The sequence below is a fragment of the Lissotriton vulgaris genome, chromosome 5, assembly GCF_964263255.1.
Source record: "Lissotriton vulgaris chromosome 5, aLisVul1.2, whole genome shotgun sequence".
NCBI lineage: Eukaryota > Metazoa > Chordata > Amphibia > Caudata > Salamandridae > Lissotriton > Lissotriton vulgaris.
Window position 1 is genome coordinate 765,718,837 of NC_141693.1, and position 14,236 is coordinate 765,733,072.

At 41.0% G+C, this 14,236-nt stretch overlaps 1 protein-coding gene across 1 annotated transcript in view; it reads left to right on the forward strand.

Moving 5' to 3' along the window:
• The first annotated feature begins 691 nt into the window (after nt 1–691).
• The window catches only part of YBX1 (Y-box binding protein 1), a 121,368-nt gene continuing 107,823 nt past the window's right edge, over nt 692–14,236 (forward strand). The window contains exon 1 of the mRNA XM_086922224.1: nt 692–953. Coding sequence (XP_086778350.1) covers nt 857–953 — 97 coding nt within the window. The 5' untranslated portion in view covers nt 692–856. The remainder of the gene's footprint in view (nt 954–14,236) is intronic.

Below are 14,236 nucleotides of genomic sequence, written 5' to 3' on the forward strand. Positions count from 1 at the left end.
TCTGAGCATACCCTGCTAATTTATGGCAGAGTTATCTTGACATTTTCCTTACTGCCTGAAAGCTGGGCGCACAAGGAACTCTGCAGCAGATGTTTTTAAATATAGTAAATTATTACTGAACACAGAACCCAGGTAAGTACCCCCTTCCAGATCAGCGCCTAGTGCGGCAGCCCCGACATAAAGCCGGCCCTGGCTGCAGATGTGAGACGGGCGAAATGAAGCACAATGGGATCGGAGCCGCACCGTATTGGAAACACGTCCTGTCGGTCCTGGGAGGAGGGAATTGTTTCAGTTTTTAAGACAGTTTACTCGGAGAAAATGATTAGGCCTGGCACCGAGTCTGTCCGGTGCGGTTTCTCCTTTCCTCCTCCCGATGGCTAGACTGTAGGGGAGGGGGTCACGGCCTTCGGTGACGTTTCGTGCCGTCACAAATCTTTGACCAGAGCTGGAAGGAGCACCCATTGTTCGGTCATAGACACCGGCACCGGTGAGAGCGCGCCTGATACGGTCCAGTCTTAGAGCATCCAACGGCCACTGCCCATCACGCGGCGTTAGCCTCCCCGTACGAGATGGCAGCACTGTCACTCCATCCAATGAAACCAGGCATCGCATGCTGATTGATATAACGCGTGTCGAATTGGCAATGGAATTCTCCGATTGATTTCCCTCGCGTCCAATCGTTGGTCGGCAAGTGGGCGTGCTGTCTGCAGGGCTCCAACCCGCCCACTGCTGGAATCTGAAGGTAGTTCGATCGGCAGCGGGAGCGGACGCCAGGGAGCCCGAAGGCAGCAGCCACCGCCGGCCTGATACCATCAACCCCCGGGGAAGGAGTCAAGTCACCACCGCGGACACCAGCATGAGCAGCGAGGTCGACACCCAGCAGCAGACCGAGGCTGTGGAGATCAAGCCCGGCCTGGCTCCGGCGGCCCCCGCGGGGGACAAGAAGGTCATCGGTAGGATTGGGGTGACATATATCATGGGGGTACAGCTGCTGGGAGCGAACACCTTTAGAAAGTGAAGTGTTGGATGTGCGCTGGGTCAGTGCGCGCCCACCTGCAGCCTCTGGTCCTTCCGTACTGACAGGTGAGCGCGCCCTGCAAGCGGCTAGAAAAGCGCGCGACACGAGGAGGTGGGGGCTTAAAAGGACCCTCGTACGAGACAAAATGTCCGCCACCCCCACACCAGCCTTTTGTGTGCAGGGAGTTTAATGCTGTTCCCTCTTTCTCCGTGGATGCGGGCTGTTTTATATACAGTGCACGGTGCCAGCAAAGAGGCGGTTCTCCTCCTCTGAGTGCACGTAGTAGCAGCCCTAGAGCGAGTGGTCCTTCTTCCCTGTGAGTGTGTTGGGGAGGAAGGGGGTCCTCTTAGTGTACACCCGCTGCACATCAGTGATCATGTGTTTCCCAGCAGGCTCTTTGGAGCGCGTGCCAAGCTAATAGTGAAGCCTGGACATGAGTGCAGTAGGCATCACTGAGCACTTAAGTCGCTTTGAACTGCGCCTCCGAATTGGATGGGGCTGCCACCTAGCCTGCGCCCCTGAGCGGCAGTGAACTTGAACTACGTTTCCCAGAATGACGTTTTCAAATGAGAGCTCAGCCCTTGAAACTTGATGAAGTGCGACTGGCATTTGTGTGTGTGGGCAGAGGACAATTTGTTAAAAAAATGAAGGGCACTGCTTTAACTTTTAATTGGGACCTCCCTGCCTCACCCCGCACGATGCTGTAATTACCGAATACCAAGGCAGGCGGGCTAGTTTTGCCCATTCCGCCGCATCCTACACACTTTTACCATCTCGCGATGGTTTTTGCTTCTTTCGCGTTTTATCTATTCTCGCTTGCTTAACTTTGCCACAGTTTCTTACTTTTCTGTTCACCGTTCTTTCTCTCTGTTCTCTTTCTTTCGCTATGTCAAAGTATAATGCTTAGAAAACGTGGCCTGGCTCCTAGATTAGTTTTGTGCTCACCATGTGCAACCAGTGGCTCAAATTTGACCATGCAGTAATTTCTTTCAGTAGAAGTAAAGATCTGAACGGGGAATTTTTATCACTGCTCATTCTATCTTGCCCTGCCTAACGAAGAGAACCTCCTGTACTGTGGGCGGGAGCAACACATCCTAATAAGTCACGAGGGAAGTCCTATTTTCAACTATATATATTTTCAAGCCCCAGGTTTCCATTATGGACTTAAGCACATAACCCAACAAAGCTGTGAGAAGGATGAGAGAGCACAGCGCCAAGGTAGTCGTGTAATTTCGGGTAGCAAATGCAACCGCAATCAACAGGCACATGCATCAAGAAAAGCTTTTGTGAGTCCTTAATTGCGATTATTAAGGAATCACAATTAATGGTGCAAAGGTGTCAAAAGGTCAACCGGTTGCACCCCTGAAATTGTGATGTGCATCCATGTTGCGCAGTGCACACACATGCCCCAAGGGCATGTGTGTGTGTGTGACCTGAAACGTTTTTTGCAAAATACAGACCAGAGTAATTCCTCTGTATTTTGCTGCCCCAAATAGCAAAATCGCTATGTGGAAGTGCTTCTTGTTGCATTTAAGGAATTGCAAATTACAATTACTTAAATGCAATTGTGCAATTTAAGAAATCACAATAAAGTGCAATTTCTTAAATGCGAGTGCCCAACACTTTAATGCATTGCAAAAAGCCTTTTTGTGTGCGCAAACGGCTGATTTTTGCGAATCGCATTGTTTGGACTCGTAAAAACCTTTGATGCATGGGCCCTCAAATATATTACTGGACTTTGCGAAACCAAAGGCAGAATACATCTGCAAGAGCCCTATTCCTAACCGTTTCAGTGTCAATAGTATATAATTGAGTGTTCACATTGTAAAGTGTAGCACTTTAGATCGACCACAGGAGAAAATGTTTTTACTCATTTGTCAGTTCACAGTCTATGTCCGCCTCCCAATAAGCCACAGCAACAGTATATTTAGAATATTCTCGTCTTGGCTATTTCTCTCTTTCTTCCTTCTTCTTTTGGAAATGGTACTGTGCATAGTATCTGTTGTCATAGTCTGTTTGGAAAAACAACACATTCTTCTGAAAGATTATGAAACAAGTTTATATAGATTGAGCTGCATGTTTCAACTTGATGTGTAGCAGGAGTGGTCCATGCGGTGTCACCATCTCAGTCCTTAATCAATGCTGCCACTTGGGAACATATCTTCAAGTATTGACATTTTAGAGGCAATAGAACAGTAGGCCAAGAGATCAGGACAACCCATACAATTCGATACAGATGGAACGTGCAATTCAGAGCAGCATGCAATGACGAATATATTGATCCAGCAATTGTTAAATAATGAGCTGTTTAATACATGCCAGAGTGTGTAACCAGAAAGCCTCTAAATGAGCTTCTGCTGATGAGTGGACATAAACGTCCGGTACATCTATGCCGCCAATCTACATTCATCTTCTCAGGATCTCCTTCCTATTACTAGCTAGTTGCCTCGCCCAGATTAAACGCAACAGCACTGTTTGTGATTTAGTGTGAATGGTATCCTTGTCATGCGGCAATACCGTAAAACTATTTAACCTGCTGTTGTATACTATTATGCACTGTATTTTTTTTTCGGTTATTATACAGGCTTTTCATTACTGTATTTCTGTGATGTCTGTGTATTCCATTTGCTGACTGTGACAGTTTCTTTCTGTCAGTCCGTTGTGCAGCACCTGGCGCAGTTAGTTCCTTAAAATCCTTCTTGACCATCTAAGTATCCACATTTCAACTCTTCTAATAAAGACCCGAAAAGTTAGTTCTCCACTGGTCAGTCTCTCTGTCTCTCTCTTCCACAATATGGTGACAAGTTAACTCTACTGTTTTCCTTCAAGTCTTCACCATTGTGTATTACTGCACAAACGTACACACTTTTCACCTTACTGCGTAGTTTTGTTTCATTCATCTTGCTTTGCTAGCTTTTCAGTGGTCTAACCGTTTTCAACTCTTGTTCGATCCGCTGAGATTCTTTGCTGTCGCATTCTTCCAGCTCGTGCTACCCAAGAGAATGCTCACTGTACACACACGTTCATAAAGGAGAACAAACAATATGGTGTGCAGCCTCTACTGCTTTTGTGAGGGCGTGTTTTCTGCTGATGGAAGTTTCAAAGCATGCTCTGTACTTTCTTCAGTGATTTGTGAGCACATATACATGTTAGTGTGTGCCTGGGACGTGTTTCCATTAAATGCGGAGCATTGTAAGTGCAAGTAATGGATCATTTTTTTCTGGGGTAACATTCCTTGTTTAATCTACCCAGAAGCCTTTGTTTGAATTTTTGAACCTTCACAATTTATCGTTTGGAAAAGTGTGTATTTTAATTACATGTAGCGGGCCAGTTTCCCAACCAACCCAATTTGTTTTTGCAAAAATGCTTGTAAATCTTGCTTAAGTTGAAACAATCGCACCACTCTTTTGAGAATTACCTGCTGGCAATTGATGGCAAGTCATTCACACTGGGAAAAAGGTGTTATTGTTTTGTTTACTGATGCTGGATAGAAGACTTTTGATAACCTAGCCAAGGTAGGAGCCCCTGCGTCTTAATTTTTATGTTGGAATGTGTATATGACACATTTAAAGGACAGGAGAAGTATTTCACAGAAGAAACTAGCAGCGCAATGCTTGAACTTGTATTTAAAAAATAAAGAAAGAGAACAATCATTTGTAGAGCCTAGGGAAGAATATGTAACAACATTAGGAATCCTGGCTTCTTTTACGAGTGTAATCATTGCTTGTCATCTCAGAGACCGGTTTGTTCTCAATTGCATTTCCCCAAAAATACAAGAACGTTTGTTTACTTGCATACAGTAAACCTACTCTTGATAAAGTTTTAGATGTTGCAAAAAGTATTGAACAATATCCCTCAGCTAAAGTTTTGGTGAAGATACTTCAGACGTCGTTCTAAAAGTCATATCTGCAACAGTCCTCAATGTCCTAAGATTGGGAAACTGTTACAAGCAAAAAGATTTGCCCATTTTCAGAATGCATTTAGTAGTGTCAAAGTTACTGGAATTTTGAAAAGCAGGTTGAATATAAATGAGTGTTTAGCATTGTGAGTTATACAATGTGTTAACCATTGAGAGTACCACAGGGTATCATGGTAGTGATAAATTCAAGGAACCTTTAGTGTATGCTCATATTGGAGTCATATACTAAAGATTAATGGCTGATTCTGGCTCACCAATCACCGGTTGGACCATTTATTCACTGTGCCCTCAAAAGAGCCTCAAATTAAAGCAGCTACACATTCTTCTCGGGCAGTTTCACTCATTGTCCTAAACGTTTGCAAAACAGAAGTTCTGTCAACCCAACACTGCCAAAAAACTGCAAGCAACCAAGATCCCAAACTGTCTCCAGCATTAACTGTCGCCTCAAGCAGCAGCAACACCACTGGGAGCAACAATCCTCACTTTGGACCTGCGCTTATTCCAGAAAAAAAGGCAGAAGGCAATACTGACCAACCACCATAAGCATCCCAGTAGATAGAAAAGTGCTCTAGTCGGGCACATTCAGTATGTTTCAACTCCAATCTCGCATGACCAATCAGCAACAACTTCTCTCACACCAAACCAAAACGGATTCCTACATTGCTGCATGCCCAACCCATGAACATGATTGGGATCCAGATTCCTCCAGATGTAATTTTAGCACCTAGTGGCAGAAGCAGGCAACATGTGACCCAAATAGCCTTCTCAACATTTACCCAGATATGAAGGTCGGGTAGAACTCCGGTTCACATAGATCATGCTTCCTCCCAGAAAAAGAGGCTTTCAAAGCAAATGACCAGAACAGTATCTGCATTTATCACGGTTTGCTCAGTCTCCTTAAAACTTCATGTTAAAGCCACAAATCAAGAGAGCGCATCAAAAACAAGGTAATGGATGGAAGCTTGAATTAGTCGTAACCACTGGCAATCCTTGGTCCGTATCCCAAGCCATCGTTTTTCGCCCAAGATACCACCCCAGTTTGGACACCCGTGGGCTAAAAATGATGAATTGGAATGCGGCCCTAATGCACAAAAATCAAGAGACGTAATTATCAGAATAGGATCGTGGAATGTTTGAGGCCTATAATAATCAGTCCTCGGCTTCCTTGTTGTGCTTCTGCAAAATGCTGTCTACCTCTGAGTTCGACAAGTTGGAAATAAGAGTGCACTCTTTTAAGAAGAAGGCTATTTATCTTACGATTGTCAACACACCAGGCAGACACCATTTGATTTGTAAAAGCTATCCGTGTATAGGGTGGATTGGTAATTTTCCCACTAGCAAAACTGCAAGAGGGCCAAACAGCTCGCTAAGATCATTTCTCAGGAGAGAACTATGGGCCTTCCTGGAGCTAAAACACTCGTCTAGCACCCTTTTTTACGTTCAAAAAGATATTTATTAAGATAAAAGAATACAGTAAGTACAATTGTATAAAAAATAAGAAGAATATGCATATTATATCAATTGGAATAGAAAGCATACAAGGGTGGAAGAACAAAAGAGCAATCTAATATTATCCAAACAATAAAAACAATGTTATCTTATATCACATTAAGGTGAACAAGAAAAAGTTACAAAATTGGTGAAATCTTATAACGTATAGGAAATATGAATAAAGTCATATAATAATATAACCTAGAGGAAGTCATGGAGGTTTAGCCACTTCTTGTTGCAAAGGTACAGGAGAGGGAAGGCGCCTGGCACTAGTATCAATGAACAATATAACCGGTTCCCACAAATATAAACGTTTGGATTGTAAATGTTGAGGATATACAAAAGTAGTGGTAATAATAAACCGCATACCACCATGCTTGATATGAAAGTTTGGTAAAATCTTTCCAATTCTTAGTTATTTGCTGGAAAGCAACTGCTAATAATAAATCAATGATTCTGATATTCATGCGAGTGTGATCCCAAATAGGAGATAAACTACCTAAAAAGATATGTAAAACAGAAAAAGGGTGATTGGAGTGAAAAATCGAATTGAGTTATGACCAAACCATTTACCAAAAATCTCGAACAAATTTGCAGGTAAAAAGCATGTGAAACAAATTAGCAGGTGATAACGAACAAGACCAACAAGTGTGTGAAGCATCTGAGCAATATGCATTAAGGTTGGAGGGAGTGATTTGGAGTCGGTTATATATAGAAAAAGAGTGTCTGTGTCGTGTTTGCAGCTCTAGACGATTTCCTGAGCTTAAGCCAAATTTTATTCCATAAATCTACAGTCCAGGAAATATCCAGGTCTCTTTCCCAGGATACTTCTGTCTTAGTTTTATCTCGTGGAATAGATGGTGAATGTAAACATTTATAAATGATAGAAGCTTTAGAATTATGACGCCAGGGAACACTTCCAAGACCGACTAAAACGGCTTAACCTGGCGTCGCCCGATTACGATTGTGTAACGCAGCAACCCACGGCTTATTTGGGTAAGAATTATTGCATGGCACTCGTTCCTTGCCGTGACTTGGTTTCAATCATGTTAACCTTAATATTACTTTCCCTATGTAGGGCTGCTGGTCCGGGACTTTTTGCTTATCCTTACGGCAAAATAATATCATTACGCTTCCTCGGCATTTTGAGGTTTTAGCGATTAAGGCAATTTTTGATTGTCCTGATGATGGTTCCCATGACCCTTTAGGGGGGCCGAAACGCCGTCGACTTGTCTAGCACCCTATACAAATACTTAACTGCTAACTACTGTAATGGTGCTTTTTGACATTTTCTGCATAATTTGAATGTAAACAGAAAAACGCTTGTTTGCCTTAAAAACCCTTCTATTTCTATTCCATCTGTAACCACCCCGCGAGTGTTGGGCACAGGCTTGTGTACCACACGGGTGTACTGTGGAAGGTATCTTCGTTTTATTGGAATTACTGTCTATTAAGTAAACTTGAATGACCGCTGTCCGGCTGGACATGTCACTCTGAATATAGATCTGACTTTGTCTATATTTATTGGTCATACATTATGGAATGCATGGGACCACTGTTTGAATGATTAGAATTATGAAGTAACAAAGTCCGTAAGTTATCTACAGGAGTAGATGTAGAAGATACAGTGGACGTGGACATTGTATATTGCAAATAGGCAGATTGAATGGCCTGTGCTAAAAGGGAGTATTTGGAGCGAAAAGAGGGAGGAAGGCCTAGAGCAGCACTCGCTTGTGTAAAGGACATACGTGTATTCTGACAATATAGTTGATGAACCCATATTATCCCCCGACATCGCCAATATTTCCAAAAGAAGGGTTTAATATTTATTAAAATATGCACATTTTGCCATATAGGAGAATCCCTAAAAGATATAAGGGAAGGGGCGGGAATAATTTTAGATGTATACTTAAGAATAGGAGAAGAAACAATCTGTGGCTTACGCATGAAGGATAAATATTCATGAAAGGAGAAAGGGAAAATAAAAGATCGTTTCAGCTTTGCCCAAAGAGGACAAATCGGAGAAGAGTCGGAGAGCCAATGTGAGGACTGTGCTAGTATAAAAGATTTATGATAAAGAGGAAAATCCGGAAAGTTAGTCCCACCTTCTGATTTTGGACGAGTTAGTTTGCGGATAGACATGCGTGACTTCTTGTTTCCTCATAAGAAAGCTGATAAAATGGTATTAATTTTTTTTTAAATATTTGAGGAGAATCGGTAACGGGATATTAGAAATAGTATGTAAAACTATGGGAGAGAGCATCATTTTAATGGTATCTAAACAACCCCACCTGGATAAATATAAGGGATGCCACTTAGCTGTCAGAGAAGATAGTCTATCAATATATTTTTGCATGCAACGTGACACTGTTCATGCAATGGATGGAGTAAAGAGTAAGCCTAAATATTTAATGGATTGGGGACTCCATAAAAACCCTAAAGCAGTAAAGTCAGCACTGAAAGAATATTTTGTCATGGGTAAAATTTCACATTCATCCTTATTTAATTTATAACCAGAAACCGACGCAAAGGATTCCACCTCTTCCAGAAAAGCAGGTAGAGAAGCTTGGGGTTTTGATAGAAATAAAAGAATGTCATCAGCATAAGCTGCCAATTTAATGTTTGAGTCTTGGAAAATGAAGCCATGGATTTCTGCGGTTTGTCGAATCCTGAGTAAAAAAGGTACCAAGGCAATATTAAAAAGAAATGGGTAGAGAGGACACCCTTGTCTAACTCCCCTTGCGAGATTAACGTAGGAAGAAATACTCCCATTGGCGGTGACAGCGGCTCTCGGGTTAGAGTACCAAATAAATATTAAAGCAATAATTTTAGGACCAAAACCAAACCATTTAAGTGTACGGAAGAGATAAGGCCATTCAACTCTTATCGAATGCCTTTTCTACGTCCAAAGCTATGGCAGCCAAAAGGGTGAGATATATGTGAAGCTTTGGAGAGGATATCAAAAAATAGACGAGTGTTGTCTGTAATAAGTCTCCCTTTAACGAAGCCGGATTGTTCAGTCCCTAACAAATCGGGCATCTGAGATTCCAGTCGTAATGCCAAAGCTTTCAAATTTTTTTTATAATCTATATTAACTAGAGAGATGGGTCTATAATGTTTGCAGTACTGAGAATCCTTACCATCTTGAAGAATGAGGCAAATAAGTGCATCAGAAAAAGAACCAGTAGATCCACCAGATTGTAAAAAGGTAAGGATAAGGGTATGTAGTTTGGGGATCAATAAGGAAGCAAAATGAGTAAAAATTCTACGGTGAAACTGTCCGGTCCCGGAGCCGTATCTTTTTAAAGAATTTTAAGAGCAGCATGAAGTTCTTTCTGAGTAATATCAAATTCTAAAAAGGAGAGATCCGGATGTGAATCAGGAGGAAAATGAATTTTAGAAAGAAATGGAGTGGTCAGATGACAAGGTTTCAGATGTGTATATAGTGTTTTGTAAAATTGAAGAAATTAGTTCAAAATATCCTCGTCTTTAAATTTTAATGAGTTGTCAGAACCAAAAACAGATTCTACAGTGAGCTTATTGTGTTTGGTTTTTAGATTATTGGCCAACAACTTCCCGGCTTTATTTTGATCTCCATAGAATTTCGTGCTCGATTTTAATAAATAATTAGAAGCATTGTCTGTGGTGTCCTGATTAAATTGAAATTTGAATTTAAAAAGTTCAGATAAACACTCTTTTGATTTGGAGGAATAATAGGCATGTTCCAATGTTTTAATTTTGGTGAGAAGAGCATTAGTTTTTTGGCGTGATTGTTTACGCCTATTGGAGACAAAACGGATAATAAAGTCTCTGGCTGAAGCTTTAAATGCGTCCCAAATTGTATGATAGGGCAAATCATCTGTTTTATTAAAAATGAAATATTCTTTGAAAAAGGAGGTGAAAGACGAAGTAAAAACAGGGTCCAAGAAAAGAGCATTATTAAAACGTCATTTACAAGGATACTTAAGTTTTTGTAAAACATCAAGATGGATGGTAATTGGGGCGTGATCAGAGATCAAGATGGAACCAATATCCGCTCTCATCAGCGATTGGGAAATGTTATGAGAAACAAAAATGTAGTTTAAACGGGACTGTGTGTGATGTACTGGGGAATAAAAGGAATATTCCCTTAACGAGGGGTTACAGAGTCTCCAGACATCAATGAGTTTGTGTTGTTTTGTAGTTTGTAATAATGATTTGTGGGATTTGTGGGGTATAAAGGAGCTCAGTGAGTTTCGATCCAAAAATGGATCGAAAATATCGTTAGTCACCTGCAAGAATGAAATTGTCGTCATAACATTGCGTAATTTATTGGGATAAAGAGGTCCAAAAGGAGGTGTCACCAATTGTAGGAGCATAGATGTTCAATAAAGAAACTGGAACGTTGTCTAACATAAAATTAACAAACACTCATCTACCTGACTGATCATGACAATGTGATAATATTTTAACAGATAGGGATTTGCGAAAAAGGATAACGACCCCAATACGTTTACCATCACCTGGGGAGAAGAGCGCTTCACCCACCCACCCTCTTTTCAACTTTGCAGATTTCACATCCGATAAATGGGATTCTTGTATGCATGCGATATCTGTATCTAGTTTAGCCAAATGCGTTAAAACTCTCTGGCGCTTAATGGGTGAATGTAAACCTCTGACATTCCACAAAACAATCTTTAAAGGCATAGTAAAAGTTTACAAAGATATACACACTTCCAATAAGAAGAGCATCTTGAACTAATGAGAATAAAATGAACATCCTACCAACCGAATATTAATTGAAAAAGAGAAGTGAGAAAGTAGGGGCAGGAAGGAAAAGAAAAAAGGTAAAGAAATGATCCTTGAAGAAGAAAGGAAAGAAGAAATGAAATGGATGCATGAGATGATAGAACAGTTGGAGAAAAGGAGAAAGAAGGGAAGATTAATAGACAAAAGACAGAAGATAGTCAAAAGAAGAGATTCACAGAAAATCCAAAACAGATGGAGGGATGGAAGTCCACACTGAACAAACGACACCTCCAGGACCCACAGGGGGAGGCGGGGAGAAGAACGGGACAAACTAACTTCAGGAGTGGAGGGAAAAAATAACACGTAAATACAACCTCTTAAAACAAAAAAGAAGAAATAAATAAGTGCAAAAGAAAAAATAACAATGTAAAGTAATTGTCATTAACATATTGACATTCTAATGCAAACAAGAAAAGTAACCGCTATGGCAGAAGCCATGAAGACACAACTCCCATAATACAGCTCATACTATCTAAGAACTCATTGATGAGGCAGACTCCATTGTTTCAGCGTGATAAGAGTATAAAAAGCTCTTCAGCTTTAGTGGATCTTCATAAGTTGTGGTTTTGTTATTAATAGTCACTTTGAACAGGCAAGGGTGAAAAAGACCTTATCTTGCATTTATTGAACGTAGTTGCGGTCTTAAGGGCAGAAATTCCTTACGCCGATCAGCAGTCGATTTAGCGTAATTCTGAGAGAAAAATAAGGAATATCCTGACCACGTAATGCGATTCATTGCTCTAGCTGCTGACAGGACCTTTAATAGATCAGTGTAGTCAAGAAAATACAAGATCACTCCTCTTGGTTTTTGAGTTGAAGACGGAGTTATGGAACGTGCAGGTGGTCCCAGTCGATGTGCCCGCTGAATGTTCAAAGTAGTATTTTCAGGCAATTCAAGGAGATTGGAAAGAAATGTTTTAAAGAAAGTGGGTGGGTATGCACCCTCCGTACCTTCAGGAAGACCATAAATGCGAAGATTATTTCTTCTGTTTCTAATTTCCAAATTTTCAATCTGTTTGTGAAGTACTAAGACCTGTGAACAAAGAGTCTACTTTGGAAGTAGATGAGGAGATAGTCAAAGTTTTGTTCTAATACAGTGACCCTTTGATCTATGATGGACCATTTATCAGAGAGCATTTGAAGCGTGGATTTCGTGTCCTCTGTAAATGGCCTCAAGGCCCTAATTTCTTCAAGTAATAAATCCATTGTTACGGAAGTCGATTCTTTGGATGGAGAAGGAGGGTCCTTTTTCAGTCTTTTCGTAGAAGCTTTAGTGACAACAGAGCTGTAGGTATTATGAGACGTTGAGGCGTCCGTAGGTGGGGAAATGTCTGAGTTCTCCATGGATAAACAGTTAAAGCAAGAGCTAGTATGTATTTGAAATTTACGAGACGTAGCCTGAGGCGCTGAGGAACCCTTAGATAATCGTCCCATAAACCTGGAATAGGTGCCTCATCAGCGTAGTGCAATGAGAAAGTTGTATATCAAGAAACAGAAAATTAGACAGGTAAGTATTGTATCACTGGCAAATAAAGACCGAGAATTTAAACGTTGTAGTAAAGAGAGCCAAACTCAATAATATGATAGTATCAGGAAAATTATGTTATGACTAATACATACAATTGTGGAGAAAAGTCAAAAATTAGCAACATTCTCTGCCTTTGATAAAAAGCAAAGCAAAACACAACATAGGTGTGACCAGAAAGATGTATTACATTAAGCAGTGCCACTATAATATGAAACACAAAGCATGAGAACCAGAGAAGACCAAGCATATACTTAAAACAATCGATGTACCAAGAATGGCTTTCAGATGAGTCTGCTGCAATATGTTCAAGGATTAATAGATATAAAGGTTGTTGCAGTCATTTAAAAATCATGTGGCAGAGTCTGAAGAATGAAAGCGGCATACTTTCAATGAAATATAATATGAGGAGCCCAATGCAAAGTAGAGCCACAAAATGGCGGTATTGAGGTGAACCGGGAATCACCGAAATTCAGGCATGACGAAATAAGTTGATAAATGAATGTCAGAGCCCTCAGTACCTGTAAAGTTGCATGTAGACTGTGGAAATATGTTTGGAGGCAAAATTGTTAATTAAAATGCAGCTTGGTGAAAGAACTCCATCAGCGTCATAAAGAACACAAAATGAGTGAGCTGCGTCACGGAGGATATTGCCTGAAGCTCCGTTCACGAGAGAGGAGAAGTCATCCAGAAGGTATCTCCTAATGCTCCTTTGTTTCGCACAGCTTGTCCTCCAAATTCAGGACAGGGTGCGACGAATGCGTGGTGTCCGCTCCATTCGATCCCCGACCGCCGTGGGAGAGTCACGGAAGAGCCGCCATCACAGTCGGGCGCAAGCCGCGCCCCCGTCTAGCACCCTTAAAAAATCCAATTAAAAGGCTCAGTATGACAGAACTTTGGGACCCAGCTGTACTCTGGTATCATCTGAAATTGCTATTCCAAAACCAACAGCTCTTCTGCTGCTTTGCACTCCACACCTCCTTCCTTGCCCCCAAGCACGTCAGTGCTTTATTACACCTTTACAAACAAAATTCTTTCCAACTTTACCTGACAGAGGCATTCTTGTTTAAATTTAAAAGGGAACTGTAAAAACGGAGATTCAGGCTGTTTTTTGCAGGCGAAACAAAGCAGACCTGGAAGCTTTCCAGGTCCACCAACAGTTACTGCTTCTGTTCATACAAGACTAATCCCTGGCTCATGTACTTTGCTGCTGTAAAGGTCGTGTGGAAGAGCAGCGGACATTTTAATACCTTGATGTAAACTTTTAAACAGAAGGACTTGCAAAAACACAATATGTGAATATTTTAACCCCTTGGGCATGCTAGTGGCAATGCGATGTTTTAAAAAAAAAAAAATACATTTTTTTAGCTTCATTTTAGAAAAAGAAAATTGTCTTTGAAAGGCCAAAAACTTCTAATAAGTGAGCCAATGTTTTGATTTAAAATTTTTATAACCCAAGTTCGACTGTATAATTTTTATCGGTAGACCAAGGGGA